Source organism: Mobula birostris, chromosome 2 (genome assembly GCF_030028105.1).
Source record: "Mobula birostris isolate sMobBir1 chromosome 2, sMobBir1.hap1, whole genome shotgun sequence".
NCBI lineage: Eukaryota > Metazoa > Chordata > Chondrichthyes > Myliobatiformes > Myliobatidae > Mobula > Mobula birostris.
The window spans coordinates 3,392,611-3,411,670 of record NC_092371.1 but is presented as its reverse complement, the minus strand read 5'-3'; the positions used below and the strand labels follow the sequence as shown (position 1 = coordinate 3,411,670).

The 19,060-nt window shown below is 50.0% G+C and overlaps 1 protein-coding gene across 9 annotated transcripts in view; it reads left to right on the top strand.

Annotated features, from left to right (window-relative positions):
• LOC140211310 (uncharacterized) overlaps positions 1 to 19,060 on the top strand; it is a 68,908-nt gene that overhangs the window by 35,722 nt on the left and 14,126 nt on the right. For 7 of the 9 annotated variants that reach the window (XM_072281021.1, XM_072281035.1, XM_072281023.1 and 4 more), the window contains exons 8-15: positions 173 to 281; positions 517 to 653; positions 1,628 to 1,840; positions 2,619 to 2,793; positions 4,166 to 4,286; positions 6,454 to 6,617; positions 7,433 to 7,535; positions 14,594 to 14,740. In XM_072281021.1, the coding sequence (XP_072137122.1) occupies positions 173 to 281; positions 517 to 653; positions 1,628 to 1,840; positions 2,619 to 2,793; positions 4,166 to 4,286; positions 6,454 to 6,617; positions 7,433 to 7,535; positions 14,594 to 14,740 (1,169 nt within the window). The remainder of the gene's footprint in view (positions 1 to 172; positions 282 to 516; positions 654 to 1,627; positions 1,841 to 2,618; positions 2,794 to 4,165; positions 4,287 to 6,453; positions 6,618 to 7,432; positions 7,536 to 14,593; positions 14,741 to 19,060) is intronic. The other 2 variants (XM_072281031.1, XM_072281041.1) reach the window with 2 other exon arrangements.

Below are 19,060 nucleotides of genomic sequence, written 5' to 3'. Positions count from 1 at the left end.
GGAATGGCTGAAAGAGTGGAATGGTCAGGGATCAGAGGTAAAGGTTAGGGGGTGAAGGGTCAGGACAATGATGGGGAGAGGTCAGGGATGAGGTGAGTGAGGGTTCAGGGGTCATAGGTGAATGGTGAAAGGTTGAGACAGCGTTGTTCATTAACCCCTCATTCTCTTCCAGCTGTGAACGACCGTGCAAGGAAGGAGACTGCGGTTCCCAGTGTCCCTGTCAGTATGGGGGCACGTGTACTGCAGGGGATGAGGCCTGTCTCTGTCTACCTGGCTGGACGGTAAGTGGGGAGGAGGGGGAAGGATGTCATGACCATCCCTCCATACACCCCATCCTCCTCTCTCCCCTGCCCCTCCCTCTCTCCCTCACTGCTGCCAAAACTCAACCCCTCCCGCACACACCTCTTCCACCTCACACCACACTCCTCCCTGTCACAGACCTACTCCTTGCTTTCCCCCACAGCCCTCTCACTCCCCCCCTGCAGAGCCTTGGGTAACATCCCCTCTCCGGGCCAGGGCTCCGTTTGCGCCCTGCCCTGCCCACAGGGAACCTTCGGACAAAACTGCAGCCACCGATGCCAGTGTCACAACGGAGGACAGTGTGACCACGTCAAGGGACAGTGTCGGTGTGCGCCAGGCTACACCGGGGACAGGTACCGGGGGTTGAACGGGGTGATGGGGGTACTGCTCGTGTACGATACACCCGGGGGGAGGGGGGAGACACGGGGTGTATCCTCACGGAGCAGGATGAGCAGAGATTGTATAGAGATGGGACGGGCGAAAGCGCCAATGTGAGGTGGGGGGGAGTGCGTCTGTGGGGGAGGAGTGTGTCTGTGGGGTGGGGAATGCATCTGTGGCAGGGCAGTGTGTCTGTGGGGGCGGCCTCTGTGCATCCTTGCATCGGTCTCTGGTTTAGGACTGGGATTGGTGTGAGGGGTTGAGATTTCAGAGTAGCAATGGGATAGGTGTTTTGGGATTGGCTTTTGGAGATTGGGATTGGGATTTTCCAAAATAGGGGCGGTGGTCTTTGAGACAGAGTGTGTGTGGACGGTTACTGGTGCTGTCTTAACCTCTCCCGATGAAGCAGCGGATGAGGTTGGTGTTGAAGGAGAGGGTAGTCTGTCCCACCTGTCCATTTTAGAATGGGGTGGGGGTGTCAGGGTGTTAGGGGAGGGGGGAGGGCGGAGGGATGGGTGGGGTGTGAGGGTGAGAGTGGATGGAGTACCAGGCTGGTGTTGAGGGTATTGATAAGGGATAGATAGGGTGGGGTTGTGAGGCTGTTAATGGACGTGTGATGGGGTGGTGGTGTGAGCGTATTAGTGGAAGGGTACTGTGCTGGGGGTGAGGGTGTTGGGGTTGTTGGATGGATTTGGAGTGGACTATGCAGGGTTGGGGAGATGTGAGTATGTGGGGGTGTGGGCTGGGATTTACTGGGTGTGAGGTGTTGGGGTCTTGGGACCGTTGAGGGGTGTGGGTAAGGTGTTACTGGTGTGGAGCGTGGTGTTACTGGAGGTTGGGGTGTGTGTGTACATTGAGGTCCGGGGCCTGGGCTCGGTGGGTGATCTGGGCTGAATGATGAGTGGTCTGAACTCCCTCCATCCCTCCCCTCCCCCCACCATGCCAACAGATGTGAGGAGGAATGCCCACAGGGCACGTACGGCCTGGACTGCGCTCAGACTTGTGACTGCCTGAACCAGGCCCAGTGCATGCACGTCGACGGGGCCTGTTTGTGTGCACACGGTTTCGAGGGTGCGCGCTGCAGCCAACGACACTGTCAGGACCAGCTCTACGGGCACCAGTGTAACATGCAGTGTACATGTGACCCCCTGCACACGCAGAGGTGGGTGGGGAGGGGTGGGGAGAGGGATGAGGGAGGAATGGGATGGGGCCACAGGAAGGCTGACACTGGAGGGACTGCAACAGGGAGAGGCCGACTAACCCTGGCGGGTCCTCAGAGACGCTCTCTCCTCTCACCTCTCCGTTTCTCCCTCCCCTTCCCACCATCCCTCTCCATGTCTCCGTCAATCCCTCTTCCCTCCATCTGTCCCTTCCTTTCTTCCTCTTTGTTCCCTACCTCGCTCTCCTTCCTTTTTGCGCTCTTTCACTTTCCCTCTCTCTCCTTCTATCTCTGCCTCCCTAACCCTTGCCCTCTGACCCCCTTGTTCCGTATCCCAATTGCCAGCGTGTTGGCAGTGCCCACGGCCCGGCTCTGGAACTCTCTCCCTGAACCTGCTTGAGAGGGGCTGCTGACCGCTGGCTGCGGGACCCAGAGCGCAGGGGGTGGGGAGAAGACCAGGTCACGGGTCCTGGCTTGGGCACAGGGCTTCACGGTTCGGTCCTGACCTCGGGCGCGGTGCGTCTGTGTGCCTGTGTGTGGAGTTCGCTCCCGCGTCCCGAACACGGGCAGGGTCAGTGGGTTAACCACACTGTATCTGTGGGTGAGGGGTAGAATCTCGGGGTTGGTGGGCATGTTAGAATGGGATGGGGATTGGTGTAAATGGTTGTTTGGTAGCTGGCACGGACTAGATGGGCTGATTGGCCTGCTTCTCTGTGGTGTACATTGTCTGACTCCCCCAATCCCTCTTGCTCTTTCTCTCCTCCTCGCGGCCACCCCTCAGCTGCCACCCTGTGACAGGAGTTTGCACCTGTGACCCCGGCTGGTCCGGACCCCAGTGTAACGAGAGCTGTGCTCCCACTTTCTACGGGACAGGCTGCCTGAAAGGCTGCCTGTGTCTGAACGGAGGCAAATGCAACCCTGTGACTGGCCAGTGCGCCTGTACCCCCGGTTACACGGTAAGATCCCACGGGAGTGTGTGATGAGATGGTGTAGAGGGAGCTTCACTCTGTGTCTGACCCCGGGAGTGTGTGATGGGATGGTGTAGAGGGAGCTTCACTTTCTGTCTGACCCCGGGAGTGTGTGATGGGACAGTGTAGAGGGAGCTTCACTTTGTGTCTGACCCCGGGAGTGTGTGATGGGACAGTGTAGAGGGAGCTTCACTCTGTGTCTGACCCCGGGAGTGTGTGATGGGATGGTGTGGAGGGAGTTTCACTTTGTGTCTGACCCCGGGAGTGTGTGATGGGACAGTGTAGAGGGAACTTCACTCTGTGTCTGACCCCGGGAGTGTGTGATGGGATGGTGTGGAGGGAGTTTCACTCTGTGTCTGATCCCGGGAGTGTGTGATGGGACGGGGTAGAGGGAGCTTCACTCTGTGTCTGACCCCGGGAGTGTGTGATGGGACGGTGTAGAGGGAGTTTCACTGTGTATCTGACCCTGTGAGTGTGTGATGGGACAGTGTAGAGTGAGGTTCACTCTGTGTCTGACCCCGGGAGTGTGTGATGGAACAGTGTGGAGGGAGTTTCACTCTGTGTCTGACCCCGGGAGTGTGTGATGGGACAGTGTGGAGGGAGTTTCACTCTGTGTCTGACCCCGGGAGTGTGTGATGGGATGGTGTAGAGGGAGCTTCACTTTGTGTCTGACCCCGGGAGTGTGTGATGGGACAGTGTAGAGGGAGCTTCACTTTGTGTCTGACCCCGGGAGTGTGTGATGGGACAGTGTAGAGGGAGTTTCACTCTGTGTCTGACCCCGGGAGTGTGTGATGGGACAGTGTAGAGGGAGTTCCACTCTGTGTCTGACCCCGGGCGTGTGTGATGGGATGGTGTAGAGGGAACTTCACTCTGTGTCTGACCCCAGGAGTGTGTGATGGGACAGTGTAGAGGGAGCTTCACTTTGTGTCTGACCCCGGGAGTGTGTGATGGGACAGTGTAGAGGGAGCTTCACTTTGTGTCTGACCCCGGGAGTGTGTGATGGGACGGTGTAGAGGGAGTTTCACTCTGTGTCTGACCCCGGGAGTGTGTGATGGGACAGTGTAGAGGGAGTTCCACTCTGTGTCTGACCCCGGGCGTGTGTGATGGGACGGTGTAGAGGGAGTTTCACTCTGTGTCTGACCCCGGGAGTGTGTGATGGGATGCTGTGGAGAAAGCTGCACTCTGTTTAACCCCTGAGTGTCTGATGGATGGGACAGAGGGTATTTCACTCAGTATCTTACCCCGGGAGTGTATGATGGGATACGCAGGAGATTTTAGGTTGTTTATGAACCTCCCTCTGCTGAATCCTCCTGTTGGTCCTGTGTCCACTCCCTGGTCTAAGCTGTGCCTCTCTCCCCAGGGTAGCCACTGTTCCGAGGTGTGCCCACTGTGGACCTACGGACAGAACTGCTCCTTCATATGCCAATGTCAGAATGCTGCCTTCTGTTCGCCTGTGGATGGGAGTTGCCACTGTCTATCAGGTGATGAGTGCTCTGGGGCGGGCTGAGCGGGGAGGAGGGGTCCTCTCTTTGGTAGGGATCGTATCTGCTAAATCTGTGGAGGCAGTGGGTGAAGGAGAACAGTGCGGTTCGGGGTGCTCACGAAACACCCATGTGATGGGCAGGAGTCTCGTTTCAGGATACACCCACATCTGGGTCTTGCTGCTTGGGGCAGGGAGCAGCCAAAAAGCTCGTCGTTCCTCTACTTGGTCAGGAAGCTAAAGGAATGTGACATGTCCCCGTTTTATCCTGGAGGCCATGTCTTTGGGTATATTTAAAGCACAGGTTGGTAGGTTCTTGATTAGTAAGTTTGTCAATGGTTATGGTGCAAGGACAGATAAATGGGGTTGAGAAGGATAATAAATCAGCCTGATGGAATGGCTAGATGAGATTTGATGGTCTGAATGGCTTAATTCTGCTCCTATATCTTATGGCTTTGTAGAAAGCATCCTATCCAGATGTATCATGGCTTGGTATGTTACTGCTGTGCATCTGCCCACAAGAAATAGCAGGAAGTTATGGTCGTACAGTAACTCAGCTCATTACAGAAACCAGCCTCCTCTCCATGGACTCTGTCTACACCTCACTGCTCAGCCAGCGGAATCAAAAGCCGCATCCACCCCAGGCATTCTCTTCTCTCCACCCACTCCCCCTGGGAGTACAGACTTTCAGGCTACTACAGTATGTACCACCAGCTTCTGTCTGGCTCTTACCAGACTCTGGAATAATGAAAATTCAGTTTCACAATCTACCTCGTTATGATCTTGCACCTTGCTGTCTGCCTGTGCTGTACTTCCTCAGCCCGTTACACTTTATTCTGCATTCTGCATTGCTTTACCTCGTTCTACCTCAGTGCACTGTGTAACAGTGTTGTCTCTATTTCCTGAGGAGACTGAGGTCCTTTAACATCTGCCGGACGATACTGAGGATGTTCTACGAGTCTGTGGTGGCCAGTGCGATCATGTTTGCTGTTGTGTGCTGGGGCAGCAGGCTGAGGGTAGCAGACAACAACAGAATCAACAAACTCATTCGTAAGGCCAGTGATGTTGTGGGGATGGAACTGGACTCTCTGACGGTGGTATCTGAAAAGAGGATGCTGTCCAAGTTGCATGCCATCTTGGACAATGTCTCCCATCCACTACATAATGGACTGGTTGGGCACAGGAGTACATTCAGCCAGAGACTCATTCCACCGAGATGCAACACAGAGCGTCATAGGAAGTCATTCCTGCCTGTGGCCATCAAACTTTACAACTCCTCCCTTGGAGGGTCAGACACCCTGAGCCAATAGGCTGGTCCTGGACTTATTTCCTGGCATAATTTACATATTACTATTTAACTATTTATGGTTTTATTACTATTTAATTATTTATGGTGCAACTGTAATGAAAACCAATTTCCCCTGGGATCAATAAAGTATGACTATGACTATAATGATCTGATCTGAACGAACAGTGTGCAAGACTAACTTTTCACTGTATCTCGGTACCTGCGACAATGATGAACCAATTCCAATTTCTCAGATGCTGGCACCGTTGCCTGTTCCGAGTCAGAATCAAGTTTGTTACGTGTTCTTTTATGGAAGCAGCGTAGTGCAAGTTGTGAAAATTACAACACAAAGTGAATGAACAGCAAAGTAGTGTTGATGTAGTGGATCATTCTGAAATCAGATGGGAAGGCGAAGAAGCTTTCTCGCCTGAAATGTCCCTTCAGTTAGTCCTGACGAAGGGTCTCGGCCTGAAACGTCAACTGTACCTCTTCCTAGAGATGCTGCCTGGCCTGCTGCGTTCACCAGCAACTTTGATGTGTGAAGCTTTACATAAAATGTTTTACCAAGCTCCCCCAGACTTACCCCCGGGCTCAGGAAGATGTTCTGTCAGTGGGCCATAAAGACCAATGGAGCTGGAAAACAGACCCTTTGGCCCATCTGGTCCATGCTGGTCACAGTCAGCTCGTTCCATCCATCAGTACCATGACTTCCTGCCCTGGCCGTTTACCGGCAACACAGGCAACTCTTGCCGAGTCTTGTGCTGGGGATTTTCGTGGGGGGTGGGGGGAGAACATGTTGCAGTGGGGAGGGGTTCTGGGGTCAGGCAGGGATATGTTCAGGACCGCTCTGTGATAGTGCTGTGCCTCCCCCATCCTACAGGATGGACGGGGTGGGACTGCACTGTGCCCTGTGATCGCAGCCGCCGGGGTCTCAGCTGTAACAACACCTGTCTCTGTGCCAATGGGGCCACCTGCCACCCCGTGGATAGGACCTGCACCTGTGGCCCAGGGTGGCATGGGCCCAGGTGTGAGAAACCGTGCCCGGTGAGTAGGGGAGAGGGGAGAGCCCTCGGGTGCGCAGGGAGGGCAGTTGGGAAAGTGAGCCCGTGGTGGTGAGGGAGTGAGGGGAGGGAACTGGGGGTGAGGGGAGGGAGCTGGGGGTGGGGTGAGAGAGCTGGGGGTGGGGACAGAGTGAGGGGAGAGAGCGGGGGGTGGGGAGGGAGTGTGGGGAGAGAGCTGGGGTGGGGACAGAGTGAGGGGAGAGGGAGCTGGGGGTGGGGACGGAGTGAGGGGAGAGAGCGGGGGGTGGGGATGGAGTGTGGGGAGAGAGCTGGGGCTGGGGAGGGAGTGTGGGGAGAGAGCTGGGGTGGGGACGGAGTGAGGGGAGAGAGCTGGGGGTGAGGAGGGAGTGTGGGGAGAGAGCTGGGGTGGGGACGGAGTGAGGTGAGAGAGCTGGGGGTGGGGAGGGAGTGAGGGGAGAGAGCTGGGGGTGGGGGGCGGATGGAGAGGGGAAAGAGCCTAGATGTGGGGAGTGGAGAGAGGCTGGGGCTGGGGGAGGGGAGAGAGGCCAGGAGGTGGGGAAGGACTGATATGGGGGGGAGGTAGGGTGTGGGGAGAGATGAAGGGTGGACGGGGTGGGGAAGGAGAAAGCCCCAGGTGTGGACAGAGGGTTGAACTTTGATAAGTGTGGGATCTCTTATCTCATTGGTTGCCTGTTCAACCCTGGGTCAGAGGCCATGGATGGGACAGCTAGCCCATGAACCATCAGGGTGGGGCGGGGGCAGCCGGAGCAGGGACCGTGCAGACATCCCGGGATCCGACGGCGGAGCGGTTTTGACTGTGATCCCGATTTCTTCCAGCCCCACCGGTTCGGTCCCGGCTGCACCAAGCAATGCAGCTGCAACAGCCCGAAAAGTTGCAACGCACGAACCGGCTCCTGCCAGTGCCCTGCAGGTCGAACAGGTACGGCAAGGTCACTGACCCCAAGGGTGGGGAGCACTGCATGCAGACCCGCACCGAGGCGCTGATCTACATGTACAGTGCGCAGTGCAATACTAAACTACGATCTCGGGATACTAAACTACAATCACCGAGGGGATACTAAACTACGATCTCGAGGGGATACTAAACTATGATCTCAAGGGGATACTAAACTACAATCACTGAGGGGATACTAATCTACGATCTCGAGGGGATACTAAACTATGATCACTGAGGGGATGATCTCCATGTGCAGTGGGCAGTGCAATACTAAACTACGACCTCGCGTTGCAGTTTCAAACAGTCTACAGAGTCTATTTCTCACTGCACTGCATCAGTTTGCAGAGTCTGGTCAGTGCCACACCACATGGAGCCTATTTAAGTATTCCACTAAAGCAAGCAATTTACAGATCTATTCAAAAAACGAGAAGTCTGCAGAGCCTTCTTGAACCAGGGTCCCCATAAACAACAGCACTGTCTTGGGATTACTGCCTGTGCCAAGTGACAGTGAGCATAGGAATAGAATGAGGTGGAGGATAAATGCGTGGCTGAGGGATTGGAGCAGGGGGCTGGGATTCAGATTTCTGGATCACTGGGACCTTTTTTGGGGCAGGTGTGACCTGTACAAAAAGGACGGGTTGCACTTGAATCCCAGGGGGACCAATATCCTGGCGTGGAGGTTTGCTAAGGCTACTGGGGAGAGTTTAAACTAGAATTGCTGGGGGGTGGGAACTGAACTGAAGAGACTGGGGAAGAGGAGGTTGGCTCACAAATAGAAAAAGCTTGTAGACAGTGCGAGAGGGAGGATAGAGAAGGGACGCGCTCAGACTGATGGTTTGAGATGCATCTATTTTAACGCAAGGAGTGTTGTGAACAAAGCGGATGAGCTTAGAGCGTGGATCGGTACTTGGAGCTATGATGTGGTGGCCATGACAGAGACTTGGATGGCTCAGGGACAGGAATGGTTACTTCAAGTGCCGGGTTTTAGATGTTTCAGAAAGGACAGGGAGGGAGGCAAAAGAGGTGGGGGCATGGCACTGTTGATCAGAGGTAGTGTCATGGCTGCAGAAAAGGTGGACGTCATGGAGGGAATTTCTGTGGGTGGAGGTTAGGAACAGGAAGGGGTCAATAACTCTACTGGGTGTTTTTTATAGGCCACCCAATAGTAACAGGGATATTGAGGAGCAGATAAGGAAACAGATTCTGGAAAGGTGTAATAATAACAGAGTTGTCGCGATGGGAGATTTTAATTTCCCAAATATCAATTGGCATCTCCCTAGAGCAAGGGGTTTAGATGGGGTAGAGTTTGTTAGGTGTGTACAGGAAGGTTTCTTGACACAATATGTAGATAAGTCTACAAGAGGAGAGACTGTACTTGATTTGGAATTGGGAAATGAACCTGGTCAGGTGTCAGATCTCTCAGTGGGAGAGCATTTTGGAGATAGTGATCATAATTCTATCTCCTTTACAAAAGCATTGGAGAGAGATAGAAACAGATAAGTTAGAAAAGCATTTAATTGGAGTAAGGGGACTTATGAGGCAATCAGGCAGGAAATTGGAGGCTTAAATTGGGAATAAATGTTCTCAGGGAAATGTACGGAAGAAATGTTCAGGGGATATTTGTGTGGAGTTCTACATAGGTATGTTCCAATGAGACAGGGACTTAGGGTAGGGTACAGGAACAGGGTGTACAAAGGCTGTAATAAATCTAGTCACGAAGAAAAGAAAAGCTTATGCAAGGTTCAGAGAACTAGGTAATGATAGAGATCTAGAAGGTTATAAAGGCTAACAGGAAGGAGCTTAAGGAAATTAGGAGAGCCAGAAGGGGACATGAGAAGGCCTTGGCGGGCAGGATTAAGGAAATCGCCAAGGCATTCTACAAGTATGTGAAAAGCAAGAGAATAAGACGTGAAAGAATAGGACCTATCAAGTGTGACAGTGGGAAAGTGTGTATGGAACCAGAGGAAATAGCAGAAGTACTTAATGAATACTTAAGTATTCACTATGGAAAAGGATCTTGGTGATTGTAGTGATGACTTTCAGCAGACTGAAAAGTTTGAGCATGTAGATATTAATAAAGAGGATGTGCTGGAGCTTTTGGAAAGCATCAAGTTAGATAAGTCACCGGGAGTGGATGAGATGTACCCCAGGCTACTGTGGGAGGCGAGGGAGGAGATTGCTGAGCCTCTGGCAATGATCTTCGCATCATCATTGGGGACGGGAGAGGTTCCGGAGGATTGGAGGGTGGTGGATGTTGTTCCCTTATAGATAGATAGTGGATAGTCATACTTTATTGATCCCGGGGGAAATTGGTTTTTGTTACAGTTGCACGATAAATAATAAATAGTAATAGAACTATAAATAGTTAAATAGTAATATGTAAATTATGCCAGGAAATTATGAAATAAGTCCAGGACCAGCCTATTGGCTCAGGGTGTCTGACCCTCCAAGGGAGGAGTTGTAAAGTTTGATGGCCACAGGCAGGAATGACTTCCGATGACGCTTTGTGCTGCATCTTGGAGGAATGAGTCTCTGGCTGAATGTACTCCTGTGCCCACCCAGTACATTACGTAGTGGATGGGAGACATTGACCAAGATGGCATGCAACTTAGACAGCATCCTCTTTTCAGACACCACCGTGAGAGAGTCCAGTTCCATCCCCACAACATCACTGGCCTTACGAATGAGTTTGTTGATTCTGTTGGTGTCTGCTACCGTCAGCCTGCTGCTATTCAAGAAAGGGAGTAGAGATAGCCCAGGAAATTATAGACCAGTGAGTCTTACTTCAGTGGTTAGTAAGTTGATGGAGAAGTTGATTCAGGGATATTCAATATTCAGGAGGGATAGACATGAAGGAAGGGGAGGTGGGGTGGGGTGGCGTTGCTAGTTAAGAAGAGATTAACGCAATAGAAAGGAAGGACATAAGCCGGGAAGATGTGGAATCGATATGGGTAGAGCTGCGTAACACTAAGGAGCAGAAGATGCAGGTGGGAGTTGTGTACAGGCCACCTAACAGTAGTAGTGAGGTCGGAGATGGTATTAAACAGGAAATTAGAAATGTGTGCAATAAAGGAACAGCAGTTATAATGGGTGACTTCAATCTACATGTAGATTGGGTGAACCAAATTGGTAAAGGTGCTGAGGAAGAGGATTTCTTGGAATGTATGCGGGATGGTTTTTTGAACCAACATGTCGAGGAACCAACTAGAAAGCAGGCTATTCTGGACTGGGTTTTGAGCAATGAGGAAGGGTTAATTAGCAATCTTGTCGTGAGAGGCCCCTTGGGTAACAGTGACCATAATATGGTGGAATTCTTCATTATGATGGAGAGTGACATAGTTAATTCAGAAACAAAGGTTCTGAACTTAAAAAGGGGTAACTTTGAAGGTATGAGACGTGAATTAGCTAAGATAGACTGGTAAATGACACTTAAAGGATTGACGGTGGATATGCAATGGCAAGCATTTAAAGGTTGCATGGATAAACTACAACAATTGTTCATCCTAGTTTGGCAAAAGAACAAATCAAGGAAGGTAGTGCACCCGTGGCTGACAAGAGAAATTAGGGATAGTATCAATTCCAAAGAAGAAGCATACAAATTAGCCAGAGAAAGTGGCTCACCTGAGGACTGGGAGAAATTCAGAGTTCAGCAGAGGAGGACAAAGGGCTTAATTAGGAAGGGGAAAAATGATTATGAGAGAAAACTGGCAGGAAACATAAAAACGGACTGTAAAAGCTTTTATAGATATGTAAAAAGGAAAAGACTGGTAAAGACAAATGTAGGTCCCCTGCGGACAGAAACAGGTGAATTGATTATGGGGAGCAAGGACATGGCAGACCAATTGAATAATTACTTTGGTTCTGTCTTCACTAAGGAGGACATAAATAATCTTCCAGAAATAGTAGGGGACAGAGGGTCCAGTGAGATGGAGGAACTGAGCGAAATACATGTTAGTAGGGAAGTGGTGTTAGGTAAATTGAAGGGATTGAAGGCAGATAAATCCCCAGGGCCAGATGGTCTGCATCCCAGGGTGCTTAAGGAAGTAGCCCAAGAAATAGTGGATGCATTAGTGATAATTTTTCAAAACTCGTTAGATTATGGACTAGTTCCTGAGGATTGGAGGGTGGCTAATGTAACTCCACTTTTTAAAAAAGGAGGGAGAGAGAAACCGGGGAATTATAGACCGGTTAGCCTAACGTCGGTGGTGGGGAAACTGCTGGAGTCAGTTATCAAGGATGTGATAACAGCACATTTGGAAAGTGGTGAAATGATCGGACAAAGTCAGCATGGATTTGTGAAAGGAAAATCATGTCTGACGAATCTCATAGAATTTTTTGAGGATGTAACTAGTAGAGTGGATAGGGGAGAACCAGTGGATGTGGTATATTTGGATTTTCAAAAGGCTTTTGACAAGGTCCCACACAGGAGATTAGTGTGCAAACTTAAAGCACACGGTATTGGGGATAAGGTATTGGTGTGGGTGGAGAGTTGGTTAGCAGACAGGAAGCAAAGAGTGGGAATAAACGGGACCTTTTCAGAATGGCAGGCGGTGACTGGTGGGGTACCGCAAGGCTCAGTGCTGGGACACCAGTTGTTTACAATATATATTAATGACTTGGATGAGGGAATTAAATGCAGCATCTCGAAGTTTGCGGATGACACGAAGCTGGGTGGCAGTGTTAGCTGTGAGGAGGATTCTAAGAGGATGCAGGGTGACTTGGATAGGTTGGGTGAGTGGACAAATTCATGGCAGATGCAATTTAATGTGGATAAATGTGAAGTTATCCACTTTGGTGGCAAAAATAGGAAAACAGATTATTATCTGAATGGTGGCCGATTAGGAAAAGGGGAGGTGCAACGAGACCTGGGTGTCATTATACACCAGTCATTGAAATTGGGCATGCAGGTACAGCAGGCGGTGAAAAAGGCGAATGGTATGCTGGCATTTATAGCGAGAGGATTCGAGTACAGGAGCAGGGAGGTACTACTGCAGTTGTACAAGGCCTTGGTGAGACCACACCTGGAGTATTGTGTGCAGTTTTGATCCCCTAATCTGAGGAAAGACATCCTTGCCATAGAGGGAGTACAAAGAAGGTTCACCAGATTGATTCCTGGGATGGCAGGACTTTCATATGAAGAAAGACTGGATGAACTGGGCTTGTACTCGTTGGAATTTAGAAGATTGAGGGGGGATCTGATTGAAACGTATAAGATCCTAAAGGGATTGGACAGGCTAGATGCAGGAAGATTGTTCCCGATGTTGGGGAAGTCCAGAACGAGGGGTCACAGTTTGAGGATAGAGGGGAAGCCTTTTAGGACCGAGATTAGGAAAAACTTCTTCACACAGAGAGTAGTGAATCTGTGGAATTCTCTGCCACAGGAAACAGTTGAGGCCAGTTCATTGGCTATATTTAAGAGGGAGTTAGATATGGCCCTTGTGGCTACGGGGGTCAGGGGGTATGGAGGGAAGGCTGGGGCGGTGTTCTGAGTTGGATGATCAGCCATGATCATAATAAATGGCGGTGCAGGCTCGAAGGGCCAAATGGCCTACTCCTGCACCTATTTTCTATGTTTCTAAGATCCTGAGAGGCAGGTTTTATGAACATTTGGAGAGGCATAATATGATTAAGAATAGTCAACATGGCTTTTTCAAGGGCAGGTTGTGCCTTTCGAGCCTGATTGAATTTTTTGAGGATGTGACTAAACACATTGATGAAGGAAGAGCAGTAGATGTAGTGCATATGGATTTCAGCAAGGCATTTGATAAGGTACCCCATGCGAGGCTTATTGAGAAAGTAAGGAGTAATGGAATCCAAGGGGACATTGCTGTGTGGATGCAGAACTGACTTGCCCACAGAAGGCAAAGAGTGGTTGTAGACAGGTCATATTCTGCATGGATGTTGGTGACCAGTGGTGAGCCTCAGGGATCTGTTCTGGGACCCTTACCCTTCGTGATTTTTATAAATGACCTGGATGAGGAAGTGGTGGGTTGGGTGAGTAAGTTTGCTGATGACACAAAGGTTGGGGGGTGTTGTGGATAGTGTGGAGAGCTGTCAGAGGTTACAGTGGGACATTGATAGGATGCAAAACTGGGCTGTGAAGTGGCAGGTGGAGTTCAACCCAGATAAGTGTGAAGTGGTTCATTTTGGTAGGTCAAATATGATGGCAGAATTTTGTATTAATGGTAAGACTCTTGGCAGTGTGGAGGATCAGAGGGATCTTGGAGTCCGAGTCCAAAGGACGCTCAAAGCTGTTCCGTAGGTTGACTCTGTGGTTAAGAAGGCATACGGTGCATTGGCCTTCATCAATCATGGAATTGAATTTAGGAGCCGAGAGGTAATGTTGCAGCTATATAGGACCCTGGTCAGACCCCACTTGGAGTACTGTGCTCACTGCAGGAAGGATGTGGAAGCCATATAAAGGGTGCAGAGGAGATTTACAAGGATGTTGCCTGGATTGGGGAGCATGCCTTATGAAAACAGTTTGTGTGAACTCGGCCTTTTCTCCTTGGAGCGACGGAGGATGAGAGGTGACCTGATAGAGGTGTATAAGATGATGAAAGGCATTGATCATGTGGATAGTCAGAGGCTTTTTCCCAGGGCTGAAATGGCTCCCACAAGAGGGCATAGATTTAAAGTGCTTGGGAGTAGGTACAGAGGAGATGTCAGGTGTAAGTTTTTGACGCAGAGAGTGGTGAGTGCTTGGAATGGGCTGCCGGTAACGGTGGTGGAGGTGGATACAATAGGGTCTTTTAAGAGACTTTTAGATAGGTACATGGAGCTATGGGTAAGCCAAGTAATTTCTAAGGTAGGGACATGTTTGGCACAACTTTATGGGCTGAAGGGCCTGTATTGTGCTGTAGGTTTTCTATGTTTCTATGTCTCCTGATCATTTCCCCAGCACCAGGCAGTGAGCGGTGGAGAGCAAAGATAGGGGGCAGTCCTTCTGGGACAGAGGGGAACAAAGGAGCAGTTTCCAGAGACGGGGAGACTATGGTGAATGTAAAGCAGAGACTGTTGTGTGTTTACGGTATGCGCAGGCCCTTGGTGTGAGGAGGTCTGTGAGCTGGGACGCTGGGGACCAGACTGTGCCTTCGAGTGCCGCTGCCTGAATGGAGGTCGTTGCCACTGGGAGAACGGAAACTGTCTGTGCGCGCCGGGCTACAGTGGTCCGAACTGCCAGCACCGTGAGTAAACACTGCAAACCCTTACCCCGTGCCCAGCTTCAGGCTTGGGGAAGAGTCTGGGCCTCTTGCTCCAGCTAGTAGCTCGGTCCCAACCACCTCCAGGCCCAGGCCTCCATCACCACCATTGCGTCGTACTGCTCCCCTGTTTCCACCACATTCCTCACCCCTCACCCCCCCATCACTCCTCTGAGCCTTCCCTCTTCCTGCCACTTGACTTCCACGAACACCCTAACCTCCTCTCTCCTCTGACCCCGCAAATGCTCCCTTACCCCAGCCCCTGCTGCATCTTCACCTTCCCTTCTGACCTTACCCTCTCTGAGGCAAAATGTTCTGTCCACAGCAAGGAGCTTTCCTTTGTCCCCTTCCACACATACCTCAGTGAGTTCTGCACCCACCATGACGCCAAGCTCATCTCCAGCTTCGAGTCTACTTCCTTGACAAGGATTCCACCCCCTGCACTGATAACCTTAAAAACCATAGGATTAAAGGAGCAGAATTAGGCCATTTGGCCCATCTGCTCGGCTCCACCATTTTATCATGGCTGATCCAATTTTCCTGTCAGCCCCAATCACCTGCCTTCTCCCTGTATCCCTTCATGCCCTGACTAATCAAGAATCTATCAACCTCTGCCTTAAATATACATAAATATTTGGCCTCCACAGCTGCCATTGGCAAAGCATTCCACAGATTCACCAATCTCTGGCTAAAGAAATTCCTCCTCATTTCCATTCTAAAAAGACGCCCCTCTATGCTAAGGCTGTGTCCTCTGGTCTTAGACTCTCCCAGCAGAGGAAACATCCTCTCCACTTCCACTCTGCCAAGGCCTTTCACCATTCGATAGGCTTCAATGAGGTCACCCCTCATTCTTCTGAATTCTAGTAAATACAGTCCCAGAGCCATCAAATGCTCTTCACATGACAAGCCATTCAATCCTGGAATCATTTTTGTGAACCTCCTTCGAACCTTCTCCAGTTTCAGCACATCCTTTCTAAGATAAGAGGCCCAAAACTGCTCACAGTACTCCAAGTGAGGCCCCACCAGTGATTTATAAAATCTCAAAATACATCCTTTTACATTCTGGTCCTCTGGAAATGAATGCTAACATTGCATTTGGCTTCCTCACACAGATTCAACCTGCAAATTAACCTTTAGCGACTCCTGCACAAGGACTCCCAAGTCCCCTTGCACCACAGTTGTTTGCACTTTCTCTCCATTTTGAACATTGTCAACCCTTTCATTTCTTCTACCAAAGTGCATGACCATACACTTCCTAACACTGTATTCCATCAGCCATTTCTTTGCCCATTCTCCTAATCTAAGTCCTTCTGTAGCCTCTCCACCTCCTCAAAGCTATCTGCCCCCCACCACTCTTCATATCATCTGCAAACTTTGGAACAATGCAATCAATTTCATCATCCAAATCATTAACGTACAATGTAAAAAGAGTCGGTCCCGACACAGGCCCCTGTGGAACGCCACTAGTCACTGGCATCCAACCAGAAAAGCCTCCCTTTATTCCCATTCTTTGCCTCCTGCCAATCAGCCACTGCTTTCCCCACACTAGAATCCTTCCTGTAATACCATGGCCTCATAGCTTGTTAAGCAGCCTCGTGTGTGACATCTTGTCAAAGGGCTTCTGAAAATTCAAGTACACAAAATCAACCAATTCTCCTTTGTCTATCCTGTTTGTTATTTCTTCAAAGTATTCCAACAGATTTGTTAGGCAAGATTTTCCCTTCAGGAAACCATGCTGACTACAGCCTATTTTAACATGTGTCAACAAGTACCCTGAGACCTCATCCTTAATAATTGAACATCTTCCCAACCACTGAGATCAGACTAACTGGCCTATAGTTTCCTTTCTTCTGCCTCTCTCCCTTCTTAAAGAGTGGAGTGACATTTGCAATTTCCAGTCTTCCAGAACTATTACAGAATCTAGTGACTCTTGAAAGATCTTTACTAATGCCTCCACGATCTCTTCAGACACCTCTTTCAGAACCCTGGGGTTCTGGTGCAGGTGACTTATCTACCTTCAGACCTTTCAGTTTCCCTCGAACCTTCTCTCTAGTTATGGTAAATTCACACACTTCATGCCCCCTGAGTTTTGGAACCATACTGCTAATGTCTTCCACAGAGCAGACTGATGCAAAATATTTGTTCAGTTCATCCGCTATTTCGTGTCCCTCATTACTACCTCTCCAATTTTGTTTCCTAGTGGTCCAATATCCACTCTCACCTCTCTTTTATACTTTATGTATCTGAAGAAACTTTTGGTATCCTCTCTAATATTATTGGCTAGCTTACTTTCGTATTCCATCCTTCCCTTAATGACTTTTTAAGTTGGTTTTTAAAAGCTTCCTAATTCTCTAATTTCCCACTAATTTTTGCTCTAACCCCTAATCCCATTGTAACGCTCAGCTATATTGGCTCGTATTGATCTAGGGGAAATCCTGTCCGCCGCCCAAGCTTGCCTCCCGGTTGCGTCGGTTGCTGTGCAATGCCACCCGATACGGCCTCAAACATCAATCATCACAGCACACAACGTACATTTTACAGATTACACTTCATAAATCTTACTAGGACTATGAGATTAATAGAGATACAATATTAAAAGGAAAAGAAAAAGGCACCAGACTTATCAAAGTTCAATTTCTTTGTGCACACAGTTGGAGCTCAAATACCCGGGGTCTTCTCTCTTCACCCTGCGATCCACTCCGACCCCCTCGACTCGCAGCTCGAGATCACCCAAGGTGATTGACCAGGGCACTCCCAGCACGTCCATCTTACTCCTGGTCTCTCCTCCAAAAAGCCGCCAAAAACACCGTTTCCCAGCCAAATGAGACAGAGTATCACCCCAAAAAAGAATAACATGGACACCCATTGGTTCCTTCGCTCTCTTATCGATAATATAACCCAAACAAGCCACCAGCGAGAGAACCTTCTCAGCATTTAACATAACAGAAACCATTTTAATTATAACATAACAAAGAAGCCATTTTGATTAACATACATAGTAACATAAAAGAAGAAACCCCTTACACCATTTTCAGCTTTCTTCCTTTACTTGGACACCCTGCACGGGATCCTTTTCATCTCTAACTGCTGACAAGAGATTAACTGTCTTGTCCTTACCACGCCACTGTTCTATTCCAACCCTGCTCACTCTGAACGCACTGCCATCCACTTCTACCACTCTGTGCACCAATCCCAGTCCCGAAGAGGGACCGTGGCCCATAATGTCGACTGTTTATTCCCCTCCGTACAAGCTGCTTGACCTGCTGAGCATTCTGTGAGTGTGTTAACTGTGGTATGGTGGGTATACCTGCTGCCCTCCAGCCCTCGAGGTCTGGGTTCAATCCCAAGCTCTGGCACTGTGTGTACATGTGGAGTTTGCACATTCTCCCTATGACCGCATGGATTTTCCCCGGCAACCCCAATTTCTTAGAATAGTACAGAATTGGGAGAGACCCTTCAGTCCATCATGTGTTCTGACCATGGTGCTGTACAATGTCCATCTCCCTCTGTTCTCTGCACGTTCACATGGTGCTGTACAATGTCCATCTCCCTCTGTTCTCTGCACGTTCACATGGTGCTGTACAATGTCCATCTCCCTCTGTTCTCTGCACGTTCCATGGTGCTGTACAATGTCCATCTCCCTCTGTTCTCTGCACGTTCACATGGTGCTGTACAATGTCCATCTCCCTCTGTTCTCTGCACGTTCCATGGTGCTGTACAATGTCCATCTCGCTCTGTTCTCTGCATGTTCACATGGTGCTGTACAATAGCCATCTCCCTCTGTTCTTTGCACGTTCCATGGTGCTGTACAATGTCCATCTCCCTCTGTTCTCTGCACGTTCCATGGTGCTGTACAATGTCCATCTCCCTCTGTTCTCTGCACGTTCCATGGTGCTGTACAATGTCCATCTCCCTCTGTTCTCTGCACATTCCATGGTGCTGTACAATGTCCATCTCCCTCTGTTCTCTGCACGTTCACATGGTGCTGTACAATGTCCATCTCCCTCTGTTCTCTGCACGTTCCACGGTGCTGTACAATGTCCATCTCCCTCTGTTCTCTGCACGTTCCATGGTGCTGTACAATGTCCATCTCCCTCTGTTCTCTGCACGTTCACATGGTGCTGTACAATGTCCATCTCCCTCTGTTCTCTGCATGTTCCATGGTGCTGTGCAATGTCCATCTCCCTCTGTTCTCTGCACGTTCCACGGTGCTGTACAATGTCCATCTCCCTCTGTTCTCTGCACGTTCACATGGTGCTGTACAATGTCCATCTCCCTCTGTTCTCTGCACGTTCACATGGTGCT